The sequence below is a fragment of the Bufo bufo genome, chromosome 6 (assembly GCF_905171765.1).
Source record: "Bufo bufo chromosome 6, aBufBuf1.1, whole genome shotgun sequence".
NCBI lineage: Eukaryota > Metazoa > Chordata > Amphibia > Anura > Bufonidae > Bufo > Bufo bufo.
Window position 1 is genome coordinate 163,757,906 of NC_053394.1, and position 27,192 is coordinate 163,785,097.

Sequence of the window (27,192 nt, forward strand, 5' to 3'; positions counted from 1 at the left end):
TGTTATATAACTTTATAGAGTTCTGACCCCCTTAAATATATATTGTGACATTAATCAGCACAGAAGTTTGGACCTACTTGATGTCATAGTTGGAAGAACACTTTATCTTTACAGAGCATACTGTTCTTCAGAGTAAAGCCCTAAATAATATGTCACTGAAAACAATATAGCTGTACAACAAATATATACTATACACATGGACCATAAGGAACACCTTTTAACATAAAAAGTAGAAATCCACTCCAGTAAAGAGTGAGGTAAGAATGCCATCTCCAGATCAGGTTCATCAATCTGTATATATTTACTTCACACCACAAAGTCACGGAAAGAGAATATGTGGGGGCCAATGGCATCGCTATCAATATATTAACCTTTGCCTTTCCTCTCATAATGAGCATCTTTTTCCTTACAATGACACTCTTGTCCTGTCCACTGTGACACATTGATTAGGAAGGAAAAAAGAGAATTTGAAGGCCCAACATCATAATCCACTAGGGCTGAAGACTTCTGCATGAAGTTATCTGCAGGAACAGCTCTCCACTGACATATTGGGGTAGACTTTCAGCACTACATTCCGACTTTCATCCAGGAAAAGGACACTTAGGGAGCTCATTCTTTCTGGCGTACAGCAAGGTTCTGGGACACCTGGAATTATGCCGACAGCCTTGACTATGCTCTGTATTGTTGCATGGTTCGAAGGGCGCACCACCTGTCGAGAGAGAAGCAATGGAAAGACATGTAAAATATAAATATAAAGTGGTTTAAATTGTATTATTTTCCAAACCCTTCTAAAAAACATAAGGGCAAGTCAAGGATTAGTCAAAGGGATCTGCTTTTTTTCAGAAACAGCACCACTTTTGCCCATGGGTTGCTTCCAGTGTTGCAGCCAGTAATTTACTTTAGTCGAGATGATCCGCAATATCATACGGTCCATATGCAAAATTGTCACTGTTTCTAGAAAAAGCAGCCCCACTGCTCCTATGGGGCCCACTCAGGTCTATGCTGAAGATGGCTGTAGGGGGAACCCCCAGTGTTACTGAACAGTCATATGGCTATGTACATATATACAGTCAGTGCTATTAACATGAAGAGGGTATCCCCAAGCATTATCAGTATGCTTGGGGACACCCATGTATTAAAGTCTAATTTAGCCTCTATTTCTGAAATGTTTCTGCCAGGATTTAAACTCACAACCTTCTACATTAGAGACAATAACCTTAACCACTGAGCTATTAAGCTCAATGCTACACAGTGCCAGAAAAACCTCAGAGTAGTTTCTCATGTATGAGCTATTTCTATACAGCAGAAGTATAATTTTATATATTTTTTTAATAATTGTAAAAAAAATGTATGGCACAAAATAAATGTGTAATTACAATATATATATATATATATATATATATATATTCATATTTCTGATATATATGAATGCATAATATGTGGGAAATTACTACTAAGGTTTTTAGCCATAATATATGAACCGCGGGTTACCATGAAGCTCTATAGCCCAGTAGTTAAGGTTCTTGACTTTAATGTAGAAGGCTATAAGTTTGAATCCCAGCATAATCATTTCAAAAATAGAGGCTAAATAAAACTTAAATAGACACACCAACCTTTTTAATTTGTGTAACTATTATTTTTTGTTGGGAAAGGTGGCAACTCAAACAGAACCCCTGCTCCCTGGTGACCCCCATAACTTTTTTTTATAGTTATGTCTACAGAGATGTGTGGGGGCTCATTTGAGGGAAATCTTCCTTTTTTTACAAAACCATTTTGGGGGGTGTATGACTTGATCACTTTTTATTCAATTTTCTTGGGAGATAAAGTGATAAAAAAAACGGCAAATCAGATTGCAACTTATACAGAATAATGGAAATTGCTCCATTATTCTCTATAGAAATCGCTATATCAAAGTTTAGTGCTGCCACCTAGTGGACTGAACTGGGATATACTAACAATGAGCCCGGAAGCCTATTACAGGCTGCAGCTCATTTTTAGAAAGGGTGCTTTCCCTGATCTCCGCTGGGGGAAGGCACGTCTGAGCAGGAAGCCCGCGCTTCAGTTTTTTAACACACAGATGCCATGGTGACATTTGACAAATGCCACAAGGGGTCCCACTGAGATTTATCGCCCAAGGGCCCACATGAACCTGGACCTGGCCCTGATCAGAAACCATTTCTTCCTACTCCCTCTTAGCATTCTAGGTTGCACTGTTACTTCAGTCCTACTTTTTACCCTTTCAGGGTACGGATGTAGGATCATTTGCTTGGGGAAATTAGGAGATCTTCTGCTTAGTCTGACTACAGAGCAGATCCACTAGTTAGCCATATAATTCTGTATACCAATAACTACACCCAGTCAAGAAACAGGACTAAGGGGACAAAATAGGTACTGAGTATATGTTCCGCTGCCACTGCAACTGTTGTAGTGAATTCCATAGGCGGGAGAGACATGTCAGAAGACTTTGAGAGCATGAGGTGAGAAGAAGTTCATAAACAGAGTGGATATTTTGTTTCAGAAGGGGCTATGTGGCAGCTTGTGAGACTTGTGCGCGTGCTAAGGTGGCTCATAGTCGGCCTTTAGGATCTCTACTTCCCTTGTCTATCCCATCCCGACCCTGGACTCATTTGTCCATGGACTTTATCACAGATTTGCCTAATTCTTCTGGGCAAACTGTGATTCTGGTGGTTGTTGACCGCTTCAGCAAGATGGCGCATTTTATACAATTTTTAGGTTTACCTAATGCCAAAACTCTCGCTCAAGTGTTTGTCGATAACATTGTGAAACTACACGGCATTCCCTCTGATGTGGTGTAATAGAGGGACTCAATTTGTTTCCAGATTCTGGAAGGCGTTCTGTACTCGTCTGGGGTTCCGATTGTCCTTCTCTTCGGCCTTTCATCCTTAGTCGAACGGACAGACTGAGCACACTAACCAGAATCTGGAGACTTATTTCAGATGTTTTGTCTCTGAGAATCAAGAGAAGTGGTCTTCAATTTTGTTGTTGGCCGAGTTTGCCATAAATAACCGTAGACAGGAGTCTACTGATAAGTCACAGTTTTTTGGTGCATATGGGTTCCAGCCGCAGTTTGGCACATTTTCTGGTACTGAGATGTCTGGTATACCTGAAGAGGAAAGTTTCTTCTCTTCGTTGTCATCTATTTGGCGGAAGATTCAAAAGAATTTAAATAAAATGGGCAAAAAGTATAACGGATGGCTGGCAAGAGACGTGTGAGTAGTCCGGACCTGAGAGTGGGTGATTCTGTGTGGCTGTCCACAAGAAACATTAAGTTGAAGGTACACTCTTGGAAGTTGGGGCCAAGGTTTATTGGAACATACAAGATCTCTGCCATTATTAATCCGGTTGCTTTTCGTCCTGAGCTTCCACAGGCTTTGAAGATTCATAATGTGTTTCACAAGTCATTGCTGAAAAGATAGGTTGAACCTGCTTAACCGTCCTCCCTGCCACCACCTCCTGTCATGGTGGATGGTAATCTTGAGTTTCAGAGTGCCAGGATAGTGAACTCACATATTCTTTGTGGATCTCTTCGGTACCTCGTGCACTGGAAGGGTTACGGTCCAGAGGAAAGAATGTGGGTTCCTGCGGCTGACGTGAATTCCAGCTGCCTTGTGAGGGCCATTCACAGGGCGCATCCTGATAAAGTCGGTCCTGGGTGTCCGAAGGCCACCCGTAGAAGGGGGTGTACTGTCACGGTCCCTCCTGTGAGAGAGGTGAGAAGATCGGATAGACTTGCTGAACATGAGGCTATCTGACAGGTCTCTCTGTTTTCCTCTATGTATGTTGTTGTTTGGCAGGATCTCACCTCTCCTCTGGTGCAGCTCATTATCAGTGATGAGGCTCTATTCAGATCCGCCTCACACTGCTGACCATGCGGTTGATCGTTTCTGCTTGGAGTTGCTAGTGCTGGTTTGTCTTGGATCTCCTGCTTCTCCATACTTCTGTAAGCTAAGTACTTCTTGCCTTCGCTGTTTCTTATTATCTGGAGTGTGTTGTTTCTAGGCCTCAGGGAGATGCAAGTTCCTTCATTCTGGAAGGAACCAGCTGTCTCATCCCTTGCTACCTTTCCTAGGGCTCGTCAGTTTTAGCATGGCTTTAGGTATCCGGTGTATGAGTATTTCCACCATCAGGATCTGCTCATACTGGCAGGAGTTAGGGAAAGGCCTAGGGATTACTAGGAGGTCACCATCCCTCTTCCTTAGCTTTTGAGGCCTAGATTGTTGTCTATTCATTGTGGTGTGTATTTGGTGTTTTCCCTTCCCCTTAACCTGTGACAACTTGCTAGCCAACTGGAGATAGAAACTGTGGTTACTGATAAGGGGGAAGAACATTTTGTCTGCGCTGCATCAGGGAGGGCTGACCTATGCGCCCTGTATGGCACACGTCTTTAATCTCATTGTCACCCAGTTCCTCAAGTCTTTCACTTGACTGCAAGAGCTATTAAAAATGTACAGGAAACTGTGCATGTACTTCAGTCACTCTTACCATGCAAAACACACCCTCCTTGAGCTGCAAAGGCAAAATGCTTTTCCCCAACATCGCCTGATATGCGACATTTCCACCTGTTGGAACTCCACATTCCATATGTTAGACTGCCTGTACGAGCAGGGGAAGGCGGTCAACGATTTATTTATGTGGCAGACGGACAGGTTTACTCCCCTGTGTAATTTCCATCTTAGCCAGTGGCAGCTCATCCATGACACATGCCGTTTGAGGAGGCCACTTTATTTGTCAGTTGGCAGAACTATGGGATGAATTATGTCATTCCACTCCTTCACATCCTGTAGGGGATGCTGAGAAATATGATTGGCGAGGGAACAGAAAAAATGGCACCTACATCTCACGGCCACGTATATTCTGCCCAAGGGACAGGAGAGGAGAAGGAGGAGAAGGAGGAGAATGAGGAGCTAAAGAACAACGACAAAGACGACACAGATGACCCTGACAGACTGTGGCAGTATGCAGTGGAGATGGAGGCAGGGAGACTCTCTGAGTCCTTTGCGCAAATGGCCACATGCATGCTGTTATGTTTGCGCAGTGATAGCCGCATTTTCAGAATTCGTCAGAGGGATGACTACTGGCTAGCCACATTGTTAGACCCTCGCTACAGGTCAACTATGAGTGGATTTTTTAGACCTTCCGAGGGATGCAAAAATGGACTGCTATAGATACATGCTCTGTAGTCGGTTGGTCTCTGCCTACGAGCGCCACCTGCAGTCCTCAGGGAGGTCTGACCAGGGGGACTCTCTGCACTCATACTCCTCTGCCATGACTGATGGGGAAGGAGCAGCACCTGTTCCATAAGCAGCAAGTTAAGTCTGGAGCGTGGTAGAAGATAGAAGGTTCTTCTATCTTCATTCAGCAGGACCTGCGCTGATGTCACCGTGCTCACCACGTGGTGAGCGCGATGTTTTCAGCGCAGGTCCTTTTGCAGGTCCTGCAAGAAGAAGAAAGAAGACGATAAAGGCTGCGCGATCAAGTGGATGAGGTGAGTAATTTTTTTATTATTTTTTAACCCTCAATGGACATTTTACTTAGCATTCTGTATTAAAGAATGCTATTATTTTCCATTATAACCATGTTATAATGGAAAATAATAAAATCTATAGAACACTGAACCCAAACCCGAACTTCAGTGAAGAAGTCCAGGTTCGGGTCTGGGTACCAACATTCAGTTTTTTATCACATGCGGAAAAAACTGAACAACGCAACGCAATCGCAGACAAATTGCGTGTGGACTCGCGCGGGTTTACCTGCCCGCAACGCATCTGGACTGAATCCGACACGCTCATCTGCAAGGGGCCTAAGGGTTACAGACCAGTAACATTTTCCCCCCTCTAGTTTTCCCCCTCTTGTTCGCGCAGCCCCGCTCGTCTTCTTTCTTCTTCTTTGAGAAACTGGGAGGAAAAGGACCTTTGGTGATGTCACTGCGCTCATCACATTTTCCATCACCATGGTGATGGACCATGTGATGGACCATGTGATGAGCGCAGTGACATCACCAAAGGTCCTTTTCCTCCCAGGTCCTCAAAGAAGAAGAAAGAAGACGAGCGGGGATGCGCGAACAAGTGGATGAGGTGAGTTAAATATTTTTTTTTTTATTGTTTAACCCCTCCATCCCTAATTTACTTATGTTATAAGAGAAAATAATAAAGATCGGGTCCCCATCCCGATCGTCACCTAGCAACCACTTGCTTGCGGATGCTTGCGATTTTCACGCAGCCCCATTCACTTCTATGGGGCCTGTGTCACGTGAAAAACACACAATATAGAGCATGCTGTGATTTTCACGCAACGCACAAGTGATGCGTGAAAATCACAGCTCATGTGCACAGCCCCATTAGAGTGAATGGACCCGGATTCACCTCACGCATTGCACCCACACGGAATTCTCGCCCTTGTGAAAGTATGCTCTCTGATTAATGGAGGAGAGGGAGATAAGTAGCATGCACAGATATACAGTACAGACCAAAAGTTTGGACACACCTTCTCATTCAAAGAGTTTTCTTAAATTTCATGACTATGAAAATTGTAGATTCACACTGAAGGCATCAAAACTATGAATTAACACATGTGGAATTATATACATAACAAAATATGTCATATTCTAGGTTCTTCAAAGTAGCCACCTTTTGCTTTGATTACTGCTTTGCACACTCTTGGCATTCTCTTGATGAGCTTCAAGAGGTAGTCCCCTGAAATGGTTTTCACTTCACAGGTGTGCCCTGTCAGGTTTAATAAGTGGGATTTCTTGCCTTATAAATGGGGTTGGGACCATCAGTGGCGTTGAAGAGAAGTCAGGTGGATACACAGCTGATAGTCCTACTGAATAGACTGTTAGAATTTGTATTATGGCAAGAAAAAAGCAGCTAAGTAAAGAAAAACGAGTGGCCATCATTACTTTAAGAAATGAAGGTCAGTCAGTCAGCTGAAAAACTGGGAAAACTTTGAAAGTAAGGGCTATTTGACCATGAAGGAGAGTGATGGGTTGCTGCGCCAGATGACCTGGCCTCCACAGTCACCGGACCTGAACCCAATCGAGATAGTTTGGGGTGAGCTGGACCGCAGAGTGAAGGCAAAAGGGCCAACAAGTGCTAAGCATCTCTGGGAACTCCTTCAAGACTGTTGGAAGACCATTTCAGGGGACTACCTCTTGAAGCTCATCAAGAGACTGCCAAGAGTGTGCAAAGCAGTAATCAAAGCAAAAGGTGGCTAGTTTGAAGAACCTAGAATATGACATATTTTCAGTTGTTTCACACTTGTTTGTTATGTATATAATTCCACATGTGTTAATTCATAGTTTTGATGCCTTCATAGTCATAAAAATAAAGAAATCTCTTTGAATGAGAAGGTGTGTCCAAACTTTTGGTCTGTACTGTACATCTTGCCTCTCTCCTCCCTGCAACATGTCAGCCCCCTTTCCCCCACAGGCTGGATGACATCAAATCCAGCTGCAGTGGGGGGGGCAGCTTTAACCCTTCATATCTTGTAGCAGGTAGATATACACTCACCTAAAGAATTATTAGGAACACCTGTTCTATTTCTCATTAATGCAATTATCTAGTCAACCAATCACATGGCAGTTGCTTCAATGCATTTAGGGGTGTGGTCCTGGTCAAGACAATCTCCTGAACTCCAAACTGAATGTCAGAATGGGAAAGAAAGGTGATTTAAGCAATTTTGAGCGTGGTATGGTTGTTGGTGCCAGACGGGCCGGTCTGAGTATTTCACAATCTGCTCAGTTACTGGGATTTTCATGCACAACCATTTCTAGGGTTTACAAAGAATGGTGTGAAAAGGGAAAAACATCCAGAATGCGGCAGTCCTGTGGGCAAAAATGCCTTGTGGATGCTAGAGGTCAGAGGAGAATGGGCCAACTGATTCAAGCTGATAGAAGAGCAACGTTGACTGAAATAACCACTCGTTACAACCGAGGTATGCAGCAAAGTATTTGTGAAGCCACAACACGCACAACCTTGAGGCGGATGGGCTACAACAGCAGAAGACCCCACCGGGTACCACTCATCTCCACTACAAATAGGAAAAAGAGGCTACAATTTGCATGAGCTCACCAAAATTGGACTGTTGAAGACTGGAAAAATGTTGCCTGGTCTGATGAGTCTCGATTTCTGTTGAGACATTCAAATGGTAGAGTCCGAGTTTGGCGTAAACAGAATGAGAACATGTATCCATCCTCTGATGGCTACTTCCAGCAGGATAATGCACCATGTCACAAAGCTCAAATCATTTCAAATTGGTTTCTTGAACATGACAATGAGTTCACTGTACTAAAATGGCCCCCACAGTCACCAGATCTCAACCCAATAGAGCATCTTTGGGATGTGGTGGAACGGGAGCTTCGTGCCCTGAATGTGCATCCCTCAAATCTCCATCAACTACAAGATGCTATCCTATCAATATGGGACGACATTTCTAAAGATTGCTATCAGCACCTTGTTGAATCAATGCCACGTAGAATTAAGGCAGTTCTGAAGGCAAAAGGGGGTCCAACACAGTATTAGTATGGTGTTCCTAATAATTCTTTAGGTGACTGTATGTGTCTTGCTTGAAAGCTGTCAGTCTAAGCTTTAAAACAAGACCAGGATTACCGCGTTATCTCCACAGGAGATATAGCCTTCAGAAACTGAGTTGGGATTTAAGCAGCTGAAACCTGTATTCACTTTCAGCTGCTATCGCTACCCACTCGATTTTTAAAGGATATATCTCCTGAGCGCTGGGGTCCAAGGTTCAAATCTGACCAAGGACAACATCTGCATGGAGTTTGTATGTTCTACCCTTGTTTGCGTGGGTTTCCTCCGGGTACTCCGGTTTCCTCCCACACTCCAAAGACATACTGATAGGGATTCCTCCCACACCGTCTAAAGACATACTGATAGGGAACTTAGATTGTGAGCCCCATTGGGGACAGTTGGTTGCTAATGTCTGTAAAGCACTGCGGAATATAGTAGCGCTATATAAGTGCATAAAATAAATAAATAAATATATAGGAGTTAATGCTGGTCTTGTTTTAAAGCTTAGATTGACAGCGTTTAAACAATTTCAGGCACATACCTCTAGCTGCTATACAGCATGATATGTAAAGGGTTAAAGCACCACTCCTCCTGCTGCCTGAGTTCTGCTCAGGCTGAACTGGTAGGTGCTTTTCCTGAAGCCTGAGCAGAGCTCGAGAAAAAAAGTTAGGGGGTAAAAGCTCCATTTCAACAGAGCAATCTTTTTTGATCTTTGATAGACAAGTTATAATTAAAAAAATCTGAAAAAATAGACGTCAATAAAAGTTTATTAAGAAAAAGTAAAAAAATATATATATTTCAGACCAAGATTGAAAGTCCTAGCCCTAGCCCGTGAACAATTTCCTAAACTAGGCCATGTTACTGTATATACTACATAGATGGTAGACAATATTAAGCACAAATCTAAATTTTATTTCAGGGTTGTGTTTTAATATTTGGCACACAGTCTCAGGACAGACATTGATGGCATATTGCTGGGTTATGTGTTATGGGTAGGGCTCAATGAACCCCCACCAATCACTAGATGAAGTTCCACTGTTGCTAGGAAAGAGCTGTACTACTTGGTCTCTTGGATATAAAGAGAAAACCATTCAGCTTCAGAATAAAAGTCAAACAAAGCCAACAGGAGACCAAGGTGCATGGTTCATTCCTAGCACTACCACCAGTCACAGTGGTTGGACTTCTGCCAATTACACATATGCCACTTATGTTTTTGATAAGACAAAGACAACCCCTTTTCAAGTCCCCAAATGCCCCCAGTATTAGGCTGAGGCTACACACAAAGCTATAGCTGTTGTCCAAAGGAACACATTAAGTTGTGGTGGCATCACAAAAATGTCTATATTTTGCTTTTGGCTTAAAGGTTTTGTCCCATCTGGATATGCCATAAATGTCTGATAGGTTCAGGTCTCACCTCTGGCACCTGTTCCTATCCAAGAAAGAGGTCCATCAGGAAGGATGCCACTCATGTCATCCATGGCTTCTTCATTCACTGCCATGGGATTTCTGAAAATAGCCAAGTAAGTGCACGCAGCTATTTTCAGAAGTCTCAAAGAAGTGAAGAGAGAAAGTCGCACATGCATGATGTCCTCTCCATTCCTGACATGGCTCCTTTCTTGAGATCAGACATTGGATATGCCATAAATATCCAGATGGAACAATCCCTTTAGGGTCCATTCACAAGTCCGTAGTGTATTGCGGATTAATGTAGTGTATTGCAGACAAGAATAGGACATGTTCTATTTTTTTCCGGAGCCGCGGACCGGAAGTTCGGGGTCTCTCACCGAAAATGCTGATGTGGACAGCACACTGTGTGCTGTCCGCATCCATTCCTGCCCTATAGAGAATCAATGGGTCCACACCCGTTCCGGGTGCGGACACATTCTACGGACGTCTGAATGGAGCCTTTAACCAGCAAATATTGTATGAGACTTCTATGCAAAATCAATAACAGGGCCCCACCCATCATATGCCATTCACACTACCGTGGCAGACCAGGTATAACTACTATCTCGGGACCCCCTATGCTATACAACTACATATATAAGTATGTACATGTGAAGGCTTTTTATCAGTGTGCGAGCATAACAGATCTAAGAATACCATATTACAGTAGAATTACCGGCCCATCCTCCACACTGGAGGAATTTGCCTCATAGTGACAACCTGTAAAGCACAATCTTTATAGCCCTGAAAAGGGAAATAATTACTGCTGCCCTAATATACTACCCCTTTAAATTCCACAGTGTATACAAGCCCCTGAAGCATAGGCTTCACTTAAAGCTCAAATATATGAGTACCCCCTTGGGAGAAGATGAATCTACAAACAAGAACAAAACCCATGTTGTGTCACACAGCCGCGTAAGAATTGTAAAACACTCTGGGCAGGCTACTCGCTCGTAACTTGTAAGGATCCGCTTGGCTCATGACTTATACACACAAATTTACCAGCTCTGTAAACTGACACTATATCCTGTGGGAGTAAAGCGCCGTATTACCGAGTTATTCTCCCCTAGATGCAATGCTTCAGTGCCATGATTTACAATCAGAACCATATGGAGGTTCAGTAGGGTCCAAAAGAAGTCTATGGGTGCAGTATTATGGCTGCCTATAACTCATAGGTTGTGCAGGGCTGTAATACATAGGTGTGTATATACATTATATTTCATAGTATTCATGTACTCATTCATCCACTAGGTGGTGCTGTTCTATATTGTAAGTGCATGGATGTTTCCATATTATATTTTGCCCAGTGTTTAAGTAAAGGCGCAATTATAGATGATCCATCATGCACAGTGACGTTTACTTATGTATCTTCTTAACTCCTTAATATCCCAACATTGTTTCTAAGTGAGAATACTCCTGTAATGCAGTCCTGTACAGTGGCATCATATGGTAGCTCATACATATCTATCCATAATACTAGATCTGGAATACTACATGTTCTACTTTTAAAAAAGAGAAACATAATGATCTACTGGCACACTGCCTGCTACCAATGGTGATGCAAGAATATACCATCTTTGGATAGATATGTGCATATTTATACCCTATAGGTCCTGCTCCCAAAAAGAGCTGAGACATGAGTTGCTTCTAGGATCGAGCTGATTTCAGTGGGATAATGAAGACATCTCTATTCTGTCTGCCAGACCTTCAGCCAAACGTTGCAGTAGGTGCAAACAAGGAATCAACAGGATGGATGTTTCCTATTGTGTCCCTTAGTTTACCCCAAGGATAAGCAACAGGTGTCTGATATCTGTATTTCTTCCCCTGCTTAATAAATGTATCACAACAGATTTATCCCATAAAAAATATTAATTTTTCAAACCAGCATGTAGATCTGAATACTTTGGTAATTACATGTTATTAAAAATTTAGCATACCCACTGAGTTATTCAATGAAATGCATTTTTATAGCGCCACCTGCTGTTGATTCTTTTCCTTAATTCTCTGTCCACCTCAGTAACATCATTGAGGTGGTCGCACATGCTCAGTTCCATCCAACTGTCTCCCGCCATAACTACTGTTATAAGCTATGAGATTTAAAAGGAGAGAGCTGCACCAAAAAGGACACACACCCTGAGAACAAACACATCACATGAGCTGTGATAGGGAGAGAGCTGCAGCAGAAAGGACACACACCCTGAGTTCCCAGCTTGAAAAAATCTAGCGGAGCAATAGGAGCAATGAATGGGTGGAGATGTGGATCTGTGTGAGGTCCAGGGCTGGTTCTAGCTTTTTCAGAAAGAGATTTGTATGTGCTATATGATGTCTGGTTTTAATGTTTTGCATTAGGGTACCTTCACACGACTGTTTGCATTTTCTACAATCCTCTATATCTGCAAAATATGGATGTGGTTCATTTGGCATCCGCATTTTATATGAACTCGTTAACGTCAACGGGTTCATAGTCTGCATTTTGTGGCAAAGTATAGTAGATGTTCTATCTTGTGGGAAATGGACAAAAGGACAAAAAAAAAATTCTATATTACCACCCCTAATCAACCTATAAAAAGTATGAAAGAAAAACGTAGGAGTGTTGGGTAAATCACTAAAAAGTTTTTGGTTATTGAGGACCAAAACACCAAAAAGTGGTCACTGAAGGGTTAAATTAAGTAAACTATATCAAGGAAATTCCAGGCACAGATACAGTTGTTTAACAAAAGTCAGTTATATATGCGCCTATACCCTGATTTGACACAAGCTGAATGCAATATGCAGTGATGCATGGGGATAAGGACCACATTTGAGGCCGTGAAATTTATCAGGTTGATCTCCAGTGTTACAAAGAATAATTAGCTGCTAATTTCTGGAAACAGCACCACCCTTGTACGCCATGTCTCGTGTTGCAGCTCAGTCCCTTTCACAACCCTTTTATAGGATTGTTCCCATCTTAGAGATTTCTGGTATATCCACGGAATAATAAGGATATGGCATAAATGACCGATAAGTGCAAGCCCCACCTGAGACCCTTGTCTTGTAGCTGTGAATGAAGAGGTGGATGCAAAAACCCCTTTAAATATATAGGGGTCATTTATTAAGACCAGCGTTTAACCCCTGTGCTGGCGGCGGATCCACCGAAGTTATGTAGAGGTGCTGGCCTCTACATAACTTTGGCGCATCCACCGCCAGTCTAAATCTATGCCAGTTTCCTTGCTGGCATAGATTTAAAACATTTTCTATGCCTAAAACAGGCATAGAAAATGATAAAAGAGACGGTCCTGCTGGCTTGCACACATCACACCTGGAGTGAGCGGGGAAAAGTCACAGATTGTGGCACAAATAACCTTTGCACGGCAATCTGCGACAGATATATGCCAGAAAACTGTCGTATATCAGTTGGTAAATGACCATTGTAGTCTTTACATATGTCAGATCTTACCTAGTTGTGAATGGGATGTTTAAAAGTCATTAGTCTTGAAATGCTTTTTTTTTTAAACGGTATCTGCTTAAAATCGGATTTTACAGCAATCCAACATTCACCCTGCTGGGAAAACATAGTACTGAATGGCCTCCATCAGCCGAGCCTGCTATAGTGATTGGCCATGCTTGCTAAGGCTCATATTTGAGAGCGGGGTTAATATTTGAGAGTGCCCTAATAGGTCTTATTTACAGAAGTTGTTTTGAAGGGAATATCTAAAGCCAGCAGAATTGTAAATGCAGCTCTGGAGTTTAATGCAGCCCACAACTTAGTATCAGTACACGATAAGTAACATAATGTATTCACTAGGGGTACGTGCACAGTGCGTTTCTAAATCCTGCGGGCTCTTCTGGTAGCCTGTTGTGGCATAAATTCCAGTTCAGTCCAAAGCCCACCATTTATGCTGGAAAGCAGCCCAATCGCCGCCAGATCCCATTATAGTCAATGAAGTCACTGAATGGTTGAATCCGGCAATGCCAGATTCGGTATACTGCCGGATCAGGTTACCTGAGATGTGAACGAGCCCTAAGTGACTTGACTTTTATTGTAGTTAATATTCTTTTCATGACACAAGGCAGGAAATTCTGCAATCGCCCTGAAAATCTGTTAGCAGCACAATAATGTAGCAGTGAGATATACTTAAGGGCTTATATTCTGTGGTGAATCTATGAGATACAGGAACCTGTTTCATTTAAGGTTTATGAATTTTAGTATTTTATCTATTTATATGACCGCTATTGATTTCTTGGAAACTCCATCACTAGGTAAAGGGGCATGTTAGCTGCCACATGTAGCGCTTATGAATCACTGGTAATTGCCATGGAATTTAGGTCCAATGTTTCTGGTTGCAAGTCCAGTTGCAGCCCAGCAATTAGCCGTAAATCCTGAATGCTATCTGTGCCTGATAACAGCCATGTAATAGCTCTGTAATTTACCCTTATTAACAACCACTCACCAAAAATTATAAATGTAAACCTAACCCTCTGCTCCTGCAATAAACTGCAAGGTGCCATCTGTATGATAGAGACACTGGGCCATCGAAGATACAGTATGGCTTCAGAAAAGGTTGTGTGTCAAGTCAAAATGGGCTTGTTTTGTACATATCTCCCTTTTCCGTTAGCCACTGATAAGAGACTGAATTCCAGGGATCCTCTTACCCGCTGTGAATGGTCATACTGTCGGCCAAATGCTGTCAGGCAAATGCTCATTTGGCAACAGCTATTCCTCCCAATTTTGCCATAAATATGCATGCTTGAGGCAAAGCTTGGAAAGAAAAAGAAACCTTTGCTAGACCCTTCTCGACGTAGCTTAGCTCCCACAGGGATAAATCATGTGGAACATTTCCATTGGGAGAAAGTCGATATAAGATAGTTGACCAATTTCACCAGAAATTTTATATATAAATGGCCAGCCTAAGGCCTGGAGAGTGAGGATCTAACATTCGCTGTAGGGCTATGAACTCTTGTTATGCTACTGGATCTGACAACTAAGTGAGTAGTGACTAGATCTCATTGAGTTTGGTATTAGTGTACACTAATCCTACAATTTGTGGTTTAGAAAGGCAACATTAGAATTTCATGTTTGGCTACCAGAAGCTTACGTAGACATCTACAGTAGGAATCTCTACCTACTGCATCGCTTTCGTGAATTTGTCACTAGACAGCAGTGATGATCTTCGATCAACCAGGAGTGATCTGATGAAGATGACCATCAAATCCCAGTTACATGACTTTTCAAACACTGATCATTCTGGCATTTTATTCCCCTCTCCCAATTGAAATAAATATGTGTGTTTATGGTAGAGTTGGGAGATATAGCCGTCTACTGAATGAATGCTCTGCTAAGAACTATGTCATGTGTATATAGGCAAATGTTTGGGCCAGTTATCTGGAAAAGAACAGTGCAGATATGCCAGTGATCAGTCAATAAACCAGCAAAACAATCACTTGTCACTGGATCTAATCAGCACAAAAAGATCATTGTTTGTTGGCAGTACATCTCCCTGTGTAAAGAGGACGTGTTTCCGACAAAAGATGAACCTCTATGCGAAGGAACTATCGTAGTAACAATCGATCATGCTCATATAGAAGCGATGGTTGCTGCATGTAAAGGCAGGCAACCTGCGGGAAAAGACCAGGAATAAATATTTTTATGAACGTGCATTCCCGATCATTGCCCATTGGTATTGGTCCATGTAAATGGGTCCTTAGTAAAGAATCCTGATTACAATGTAGAATTATCAAAGAATGCCAACGTCATGCTGTAATGAACTCATCTTACATTAGATCTTTAAAATTCTAAGTGCGTCTAGACCCTGGCTGTGTGTTCTTGATTTCCTGAGTGGGCCTCACACAAAAAAAGGAACCATGTGGAGTAAATTGAAAGTTTAGGTTTAGATGTGTTTGGTGTTTGGAATTGACTTGCATTGATCAGATCAACGTCACATTAGAAAGGTTACATGCACAGTGTTACAAAATATTCTGCAGTTTTTCTGGTAATGCTTCAAAAAGTTCTTTGAGCCAAAGCCAGGAGTAGTTTCAGAAGGTAAGGGAAATATAAAGAAAGGAATTGCACTTCTCCTTCCTGCTGGATCCATGTGTAAAAAAATTACTAAAGCGTCTGTACATACAAACCTGTATAAAAAGTCCCAAACCGCAGTATCACTTGGAGCGCAGCAGGTCTATAGTGAAGTAGGTTCCAATTCACACTCAGTCCTCTATCCAAAAAAAAGATTGCGCAGCTCAAACTTGTTCCATAGGGATCCATGTGTGGCTTAATCAAAACTGCAGTGGCTATTACATATGTACCTGAACTCTTCTCCAATGTGTTTTAGAATTCTGGCAACAGAGGAATTATCAGGCATGTATAGTTATCCCCCTGGGGCTTCTTGGGAAAATCAATATAAACACACACATGGCCAAAAGGGACATAAATTCCCACTTTAGACCAACCAATAATCTTAATAAAATATAACTTTCATTCTCCTAACAATTAAATGGTTTTAATTGTTAAGAGAATCCAAGTTATATTTTGTTAGGGTTATCAGTCAAAAGAGTGTTGCTTCAGGGAGGCACAAAATACCAAACTTCAAAAAAGCTAAATTTGACCAGCTAAGAGAGGCCACAGGCCAAGCTAATTAGGACAAGGTCCTCAAAAATAGAAATGCAGCCACAAAATGGGATATTTTTAAAACCATCCTAAACTCTAATGAATTGTCAGCCCTTTGCAGAGAGCAACGAGAAGAAAGCAAAGCTATTAAATGTTTTTTTTCTGCCATTGTATTCACTGAGGAAAATAAACTGCCAGATGAAATGCAGAGGATAAAAGTAAATTCCCCATTTAAAGTGCCCTGTCTGACCCAAAGAAGTGCAGCAGCGTCTTAAAAAGATTAAAATAGACAAATTGCTGGGACCAAATAGCATACACCCCCGTATCCTAAGAGAATTAAGCAATGTCATAGCCAGACCCTTATTACTGATATTTAAGAACTCTATATTGACAGGGAGCGTTCCTCAGGATTGGCGCATAGCAAATGTGGTGCCAGTATTCAAAAAGGGTCCAAAAACAGAGTCCGGAAACTATAGGCCGCTAAGTTTAACATCTGTTGTGGGTAAACTGTTTGAAGGTTTTCTAAGAGATGCTATCTTGGAGTACCTCAATGAAAATAAGCAAATAACGCCAAATCAGCATGGCCTCGTGAGGGATCGGTCATGTCAAACTTATTTAATCAGTTTCTATGAGGAGGTAAGTTCTAGACTAGACCGGGGTGAGTCAATGGATGTTGTATATCTTGACTTGACTTATAAAATGAGAATGCTTGGACTGGGAGGAAAAGTCTGTATGTGGGTAAGTAACTGGCTCAGTAATAGAAAACAGAGTGTGGTTATTAACTTTACACACTCAGATTGGGTCACTGTCACTAGTGGAGTATCATGGGGGTCAGTATCGGGCCCTATTCTCTTCAATATATTTATTAATGACTTTGTAGAAGACTTCAACAGTAAAATTTTTATTTTTTTCAGATGACACTAAATTGTGGAAAGTAATTAACAAGAAAGAGCACAGTATACTGCTACAGATGGATCTGGATAGATTGGAGGCTTCGGCATAGAAGTGGCAGATGAGGTTTAACACTGACAGATGTAAAGTTAGGCACATGGGAAGGAGTAATGCAAGTCACCCGTACATACTAAATGGTAAAACACTGGGTAACACTGACATGAAAAAGGACTTAGGAATTTTAGTGGACAGCAAACTTAAATGAAGAAACCAGCCAGCTGCTGCCAAGACCAATAAGATAACGAGTTGCATCAAAAGGGGCATAGATGCCCGTGATGAGAACATAGTCTTGCCACTTTACAAATAACTGGTCAGACCACACATGGAGTACTGTGTACAATTCTGGGCTCCTGTGAATAAGGCAGACATAGAGCTGGAGAGTGTTCAGAGGAGGGCAAATAAAGTAATAACTGGAATGGGAGGACTACAGTACCCAGAAAGATTATTAAAATTAATGTCATTCAGTTTAGAAAAAAGACGACCGAGGGGAGATCAAATAAATATATATATAAATATATCAGGGGACAGTACAGAGATCTCTCACATCATCTATTTATACCCAGGACTGTGACTATGACGAGGGGACATCCTCTGCGTCTGGAGGAAAGAAGGTTTGTACACAAACATAGAAGAGGATTCTTTACGGTAAGAGCAGTGAGACTATGGAACTCTCTGCCTGAGGAGGTGGTGATGGTGAATTCTCTAAAGGAGGGTTCTGGATGTATTTCTGGGGTGTAATATTACAGGTTATAGTTACTAGAGATGGGTTGTTGATCCAGGGAGTTATTCTGATTGGCTGATTGGAGTTAGGGAGGAATTTTTTTTCCCCCTAAAATGAGGAAAATTTGCTTCTACCTCACAGTTTTTTATGCCTTCCTCTGGATCACCTTGCAGGATAACAGGTTGAACTGGATGGATGGATGGATGGATGTCTTTTTTCAGCCTTACAAACTATGTTACTATGTTATTTCACATTGAAAAACTTTTCACAGTAAAACAGTGATGTTTAGGGTAGGCTATCAATATCAGATCTGTGCCTGGTACTGCAGAGTCGCGGGAGTGGGAACCCCACCAATCTGATATTAATAGTCTTATCCTAAGAATAGGCTATCAATAATATAGTATCCAAAATCTCCTAATTATAAAGACTGACTCTATCTCTAACTAATTTCGTTAAACTTTAAGGTGGTTCTAAGGTGGAGCTTTAGTTTAAGACTTAAAGGGGTTATGCCATGGTTGGTGTATACAATAAAAATCAAACATCATGTAGTACATGACAGCCTCTTTCTAAGGAAGGTAGAACCAGCTCTGTACCTCACATGGAACCAAAAATCTCCCCATTCATTGCTTCTGCTAGATTTACTTCAGCAGCTCAGGAGGCATGTCCTTGTGTTGTACTTTCTGCTGTAGTTGTTTCCCTGTAACTTTCACAGTGTCTAGTGAAAATAATGGAAGGTGGAAGTTGAAGATTTAAACTGAGCGCATGCGACCACCCTTAGTGAGGTGGATGGAGAAATAAGGAAAAGAACAAACAGCAGGTGGAGCTATACAGATAGATTTTATTAGATAGCTAACTGGCTATACTAAGTTTTTAATTATATGCAATTACAAAGCTATTCAAATCCAGATGCTGGTTAGAAAAATGTAGAATATTCCCTTTAAGTTGAAGCCCCACCTTTGAACCATTTTGCATAATATGCATCAGAACTGCATTATCTGTGCCAACAAAGTAGTCTACTCTCTGCTGACTCTAATTAATGAAAGCACCTACTGGGAAATTGTGGCACTACTACTTGTGAAGGGAATGATGCTGATGGAAGCAATATATTCCTGAATAGCTGAATAAAAGACAACGCTAATAATATGTGTTGTGAGGTGGAGATTCTTAGTTGTGCCCAGTGGCATTGGTCTCTCTGATCCAAATAACCAGACCAGTACTATAAATGACATGTAGTTGTTGGGGAAGCCCTGCATTGGGACCAGGAGCTTTAAGTAACGCCTCTGGAAGAGCCCTAATTTTAAAGGGATCTACATTATCTATGCCACAGTTCCTTTAACACCCTTGAATATATATGTAAGTTTATCCATGTAATAGGTAAATCAGGGCATGATTAGTGCTCAGAGCAAGAAATTAAGCTAAATTGGTTTTCCTGAACTGCAATATTAATAGCCTGATCGTTCAGGGTCCAACACTCACCGTGTCATCTTTGTTATGCTTATCCAAAGGTAAAACAGTTGCCAGTCAAACATTGATGGTCTGTCCAAGTATAGGTCATCATTGTTTAACCCCAGGGAACCCTTTTAAAACTGAGACATTAGCATTCACTTTGTTTGCTTAACTTCTTACCTTTGGCATAGGAAACTCACAAACACCGGAGCAGTAATAAGCATCAAATGATTTTGGAGATATAATCCATTCACTCCATCCAATGTCAGCAAAATCCACCTTTAGATATCTGCGGGAGCAGACCCTTGGCTCATCCCATTGGCGTCTCCGAGCTTTCTTCATTGTCCTCTCATCAAAGTGAAGGACTGGAGATTTCGGTAAAGCATCAGCATTATCATTTACCTTCTTCTTCCGTTCCTTTCTTTGGGGCTTTTGTGTCAGTGACTTATATGTATTCTCCCAGAGATCCTGCTTGCTGTAGTGAACATACTTAATGTCAGGGAGTTCATTATTATGGGTGGAAGCCAAAAATGTAGCATCCCTCCTTACTCTGCTCTCTGAAGATGCATTGGGCTGCTGCTTAGAATCGGCAACACTTGGTTGGAGTGGGTCATACCTTTGTAAAGTTACTGCCACACTGTTTGGCTCTGATATTGCTCTGTCGTTGGCAAATACTAAGATGTATGGGGCTTCACTTGGATTACTTTCATGAATAGTAGCTAATTTATGGCCAAAGTCAATTTCAGTCGAAATGAACAGATCTTGTTGATGTTGCGCTTCCTTTATGATGCTGGTTATGTCCTTCACGTGCCAGGCACCCTTTTTATTCAACGTGGCGCTGCTGATATTCCACTTTACCAAACCTAAATCTGTTTGGTGGAGAATGCTCTTGAAAATCACACTGACCCTCTGAGTTTGTGGTGGAAGCGAAATACGACAGGAAGCACTCTTGGAACGTTTGCAAAAGGAGTCCCTAGGAGGCCTGGGGCCTTTGTCAGGTCCAAAGTGGATAGTGGCAGCCAAGACAACTTCAGACTGCTGTAGAGATGTTAAGTTGAAGCGATATGTAGGACGGGAAGCCAGAAAATCTGTCAGATAAAGAAGCTTTATTGTATGAGGAACAAATTGTGCCAACACTTCATTTTCTATGGACGGATTAACTACATGGATGTATGAGTTCAGGCCCTGCAATATGTTTGCATGATTAAGTCATCCATAGATGCTTTTGTCAAACCTCTAATATACTTCTAGTGTCATCAACTCTTACAAAAAACCTAAGCTATTCAAGTCACAAAAGATCCTTTACTTAACTGGCTCAGGGCTGGGATGATTTGAGCCTTTGGGATTCACCATTATCAGTACATTTTAGTTCACAAGCTAGAAGGTTATTTATTGGATTATCAATGTGATTTTTAGCATTTCTATGTATTATTTTGGCCCATTTTAGAATTATGAGTCCTATAGCTTGTCACATTTGCTGTGACAATGATTTTTGGTGGTTGTTTTCTTTTTATTTTCATAGCTGGTCCCTAAATTTCGCAAAAGATCACTGTATTATACTGAAATTAGCCTTGTTCATAGTCATGAGTTTAGTTAGTCCAAGGGGCTCCCTTCTTGTTCAGATATCCATGTGATCGGATGGTCAGTCAAGTGACCACAGGGCCCAATGGAGGCAGTAAAACTGAAACTGCCTCTACAGTATTTTATACAAAGTGTGTACAGAGGCAAAATCAGAGAATAAAATGCTTCAAACAGATAGGCACTAAACAGTTTATGAGACACAGCTCTTAAAGGACTTGTCTGCTTTAGAAAATCTGTTACCATATTAGAGAACTCTGAGTTATTAGATGCTAGTCTCACATTCTGGATACTCATTTACAAAGACAGTATCTTGCTCTGGAGGGCATGACACATCTGTACATTACCCGGTGATTAATTTCAGTGAGCACGGTGTAATGCTTACTTTCCCCTGTGGTGGTGCTGTAGCAAAATTGAGCACTTGCTGCAGGTTCTGCCACAGATTAAGGGTCCATTCACATGACCCTATTTCTGGGTCCGCATCCATTCTGCAATTTTGCGAAACGGGTGCAGACCCATTCATTTCAATGGGGCCGCAAAAGATGCGGACAGCACACCGTGTGTTGTCCGCATCCGTAGTTCCATTCTGCTGCCTCTAAAGGGCTTGTTCACCTTTTTAGCATTTGTTCACCTTTTGGCTGGACCCGTGCCGCTTTGGCAGGTCTTGATTCTCCCCGCATGAACATCCATTTTGACACAGGGGCCATGACTGCTGCAGTCAGTCACTGGCTGCAGCAGTCTCATGTTACCCATGTGGCATGTCACTGGGGCACATGATAAATGGGTGACACATCACCACTGCTGCCAGTTATTGGCTCCAGTCGTCACATGCCCCATGTCAAAACAGATGTTAATGTCAGGAGACCCGGCTACATTGCTGCAGAGCTGGCAGGGCAGCGATGGAGCTGGAACACAGCGGTGGGGATCAGGAAAGTATGATGACCACCATGGGTCTGGCTACACTGTGGGGTCTGTTGAAATACACTAGAAATGTATGGACTTGCCAGAGAGAAGAACAGAATAACTAGTTGAGGACCCCCTCTATTAGCCCAGAATTCCTCAATAGGGTATCTAAAAATCTATTTTCTAAACCAAATATTCCAGTTATTTGTAGGAACCCTATATTTTACTAGAATAGAGAAATGTTTGAGTTCCTGTGGACTCCTAATAAAGCGCTGCCATAATAGGTTTTCAGTTTCAACTACCATTTACATTCAGTGATTGGATCAAAAAGACAATGATATGCAAGTAAAATAATAATTGGATCTGCTTAATCCAATCATATTGATGAGCCCCAGACACACTCATTAGGGGTATTAGATATTTCTTATATAAATGGTGTATTACACTGTGCTGAGATAAACTGGGCAAATTTTGATCATAGAGAGGAAAAACTACTATAATTTGCATACCACAGGGTAGCATCACTTCACAAATAACTTGTGTACCATAGAAGAGGATGGGGAAGTACTGAATGTAAGGGCACGATTGTAACTGTGTGACCCTATCATTTATTGTCATAAGGACAGCATTATCAGTATGGTCCTTCTTTATTAGTATAACAATATACTAAAAGTTAAATTGGCTTCCTATGAAATTGAGACCAATGGGTGTTGGGGATGAGTGTCTATATGGCAGCCACTATTTCCCCTGCTCCTCATCCATCCATGCACTTTGAGTGCCTTGTGTGAGATAAGAGCATTACAAATATTTGTCATTGCCATTTTTTAAATTTTTCATATATTTTCTACACTTTAAGTATACCATACCTTGACCTTCGATAGACTTGACCTTCATTGATACGATCTCAGTAGTCCAATACAAGGGACAGAATAGTAGTCCAATACGAAGACTCCTTTAATTCCATATGTTACATTTTGGCAAACACTGTATGCCTTTATCAGGCATAATAGGCATATGTGAGATATATCATCCCCATATGCCACCAAACTGGGATATGGGGATATAACTGCAGGTCTTGTGACTTTTTAAACTTCTTTCTGCCATAGCCACTTTCCGAAATGGAGGTGTGGTGTGAGCAGGTCCATTAGCCCCGGCAGATTTATCATCATCTACGCCAGCTACAAGTTGGCATAGATTTCATTCTAGACCTACTGACTGCAGGAGGATTCAGCCTCCATAAATTAAGAGCATCCAAGGGATATCAAGACAGACATTGAAACCGACAATCTTGATAAATCTCCCCCATAGTATTCACTGGAGAATTGAATGTTGGATTAAAGGATTCTTGCACCAAACTTCTGTTCATATTGCGTGCTGAGGCTAACCTTGTATTGGACTATTAACTGTAGGTTGGGTGAGTTGGGCCAAGCTTGAGCGTTGTGCACCATCCCTGAATCCTAAATTTTGCTTCTTAACCATTATTTTGCTGATACCAACGCAATTAATTAGTGCCAGTAGTGGCCACACTTCTTTTTTCTGTATTGAGATGTGGACAGCACACGATTAACTCTGCTATAAGCTACCGTACAGGTGACTGATCATAAAATAAAGGTGTAGATACATATCCCATGACTTTTGTGGGATGAAAGCCGAACTGATGTCTGTAACCTGCCAACATGGTCATTTTAAAACATCTGCCCTATTGTGCTAATGACGCCACTCACAATGAGTTTAGTCAGACCCTGTGGACCTGTTGCATTGCATTACACAACATTATGTATATTGAGGTACTACACCAACAGTACTGACTCCTATGAGCTTAGTCTTACCTGGCTGTGCCCGGAAGCTGCGTACCGTGTTCCCATCCTTAGGTCGACTGCCCTCTCGGCTGTACTTCTCATAGAGCTTCATCATGTGCAATGACAGGGGGTCTGTGGCTGGGCTCAGTATCCCTGGAGCTGGGTTAAGGGTTGAGTCAGAACCCTGTGGTTGCTTGCCTCTGCTCATACTCAGGAACAGCAAGAGCATCCAATAGTGAGAACTCATGTTGAGTGGCCACAATATATCTAGTAGGGGGTAGATGCGCTATATGCTTCTGAGAAGTTGTGATCTCGCCTTGCTCCCTGTCACTAGGTTGTTCTCTGCTGATGCTTGTGTAGCTCTCTCTTTCTCCCGGGTGTCACATTCAAAGCTCAGCTTACAGCTCATACCCAGGAGCTGGGAGGAGTGAGGTTCGCCCTTCCCGCCCATTCACCACTCACCTCATGCTAGTTGTGGCTGCTCAATGATAACACTATTTTTACAGCCAGGGGCTCAGCTTCACTTTAGAGCTCCCTGGGATGCTTTTCTAACCTGCATCTAATCAGTTCCTTTCAGCCTAGAGGTATTTACTGCTGCAGTAGTTATCCTGCTCCCCACTCAGATGTCTTCTCTACAATTTATATCTACACATAGCATGGCAGCTATTAAACCAGAGCATACCAAAACTGGTAAACATAATAATGACCTACATGACGCCTAATTATTTAGCTATATTGTCCTTACCGCAACACACAAATCAACAGGAGTGATGTCCGTATGGCCTTGTAGGACATAACCCTGGAGACAATTGTCTACAATGGTCTCCAGAACCGTGTTTCATGAGATACGGTCCAAAGCAGGACATGTTCTGAGTTTTTGTATGTCAAAAAACAGTGGTCTGAACAGAATGATTTACGTCTATGAATAGGTCATTATTTTGAAATAGCATACATTGCTAAATAACTTTTAAGGACTTCTCTACACAGTGTATCTTACATGACTTATCATGGTCTACACAGTGTATACCTCATCATTAAAGAAAATCACAGAAATAAGATAATAATGCATGTAATAAAGTAGATGCAAGCATTATATATGGACAAAGTCCATATATAATGCTTGCATCTACTTTATTAAGTGCATTATCATCTTATTTCTGTGATTTTCTTCAATAATATGGCCAGGGACATCCGCACATTTATATATCATACTGTGCAGGATGTTTTTATCTTAGTTTTTTCTGTGATTTTTTTTGTTTATACCTCATCATTGTTTGCACAGTGTATTATACATAGTGATAGACGAACATCGGCTGGGGAGGTTCGCGAAACGCACGTTCGCGATCAAATGTTCGAAAAAAGAACTTGTGATTATGTGGCTGGAGGTACATTAGGCGGTCACCGGATACAAATTTTACTGTAGGCCAGTACAGGCCCCAAAAATTAGGCATTCACCTGTCAGAAAAGGCATTTTATGCCGCTGTATATACATAAGACAAGGACCATTCTTTGTTCTGGGTGGTGGCGGATATGTGTGGGCTGGCATAAGGAAATTCAATTACACGTGGTCGTCACAGGTGTTGAATTCCTCAGAGATCCATGCCTTATCCATTTTTACAAATGTGAGGTAGTCCATACTGTCGTGAGCTAGGCGAGTGTGCTTATCGGTCACGATCCCCCCTTGCTGCGCTGAACGTCCTTTCGGACAGGACACTCGATGAGGGGCAAGCCAAGAGTTCCATGGCAAATTGTAGGTAAAGCCTACACACCCAGTAGTCCAGGGGTTCCATGCTTCTCAGAGTGTCCAAATTGGCCGTTAACCCGATGAAGTCTAGGTGTTCCCTGAGGCTGGATCCAGAGGGCAGCTGTCGATGGGTTGGCTGCAAGAATGATCTCATATCCAAAGTGACCAACACATCTTCAAACCGCCCTCTTCTTGCAGGCGCAGTAGGATTGGTACCTGCACCTGTTTCTCTTTGGGTGGAAATTCCTCTGCCAGCGCCCGCAACAGCAAAATGCAGCATCTTTTGCAGCAAGGCCTGGAAATGCATTCTGCTAGCCCTCTGTGATGCTGGTAACATGTCCACCATTTTGTGTTTGTACCGGGGGTCCAAGTACATTGCCACCCAGTACTGGTCCTTGCCCTTTATGCTTTTTATACAGGGGTCCCTCTTCAAACACTGGAGCATGAAGGCCCCCATTTGCAGTAAATTGGAAGAGGTGGAGCGCCCTGTCTCCTGCTCTTCGCCCAGGAGAATGTCGTCCTCTGTCTCCTCCCCTCAGCCACGAACAACACCAGGGATCCCAGAAAAGTTTAAAGTCCCCCTCAAAGCCTGCTCTTCTTGCTCCTCCTTCTCCTCCCCCCAGCCACCATCCTACTTTGACTCCTCTTCAGACTCCTACTGACTTGTCTCAGATGGAGTAGCCCCCCCTGGGAATTCATTCAGCATTGCGACTTCCTCATCTTCCTGCTCCTGCTCCTGGACGGCTTGATCAATGACACAACGCAATGCACACTCCAGAAAGAAGGCGTAAGGTACGATGTCACTGATGGCGCCCTGGCTGCGACTGACCAGTTTGGTGAATTCATCAAATGGCTGCAGATGTCTGCATGCGTCGCGCATGAGCAACCACTGGTGCGGTGAAAAGAAACCAAGCTCCCCAAAACCTGTCCTGCTGCAGAGTTCGTACAGGTAGTCGTTAACGGCACGTTGCTGCTGGAGCAGCCTATCAAGCATATACAAGATGGAATTCTAGCACGTCGGGCTGTCACAAATCAGACATCTGATGGGTAAATGGTGTCGCCGCTGAACGTCAGCAAGGCGAGCCATGGCCGTGTAAGCTCTTTTAAAATGGCCAGAGATTTTCCTGGCCTGCCGCAAGATGTCCTGGACCCGGGGGTATTTGGCAACAAATCGCTGCACAACTAAGTTCAGGACATGTGCCATGCACGGCATGTGTGTCATTTTGCCCTGTTTCAGCGCACTCAGCAGCTTGGCACCGTTGTCGCACACCACTTTATCAACTGTCAAATCAGTGGGGTTAGCCACTGATCGGCCTGTGACCGCAGAGCTGAAAGCAGTGCAGGATCGGTGTGACTCTTGGCTTCCAGGCACAGCAGCACAGCAGCACAGCATGGTAAAGTCTCACCTGGGACGTCAAATAGGTTCTGGGGAGCTTAGGGGGAGCAGCGGAAGAGGCGGTAGCAGTGGAAAA

General features: G+C 42.4%; 1 protein-coding gene across 1 annotated transcript; it reads right to left on the minus strand.

The window, feature by feature from the left end:
• Window positions 1-345: 345 nt before the first annotated feature.
• Window positions 346-24,276, minus strand: GDF10 (growth differentiation factor 10). The gene is made up of 3 exons (XM_040437561.1): window positions 24,007-24,276; window positions 19,877-20,784; window positions 346-709 (listed from the first exon to the last, which is right to left on the minus strand). The coding sequence occupies exons 1-3, from the start codon at window positions 24,221-24,223 to the stop codon at window positions 518-520; spliced, it is 1,317 nt and encodes a 438-aa protein (XP_040293495.1). The 5' UTR covers window positions 24,224-24,276; the 3' UTR covers window positions 346-517.
• Window positions 24,277-27,192: the final 2,916 nt, after the last annotated feature.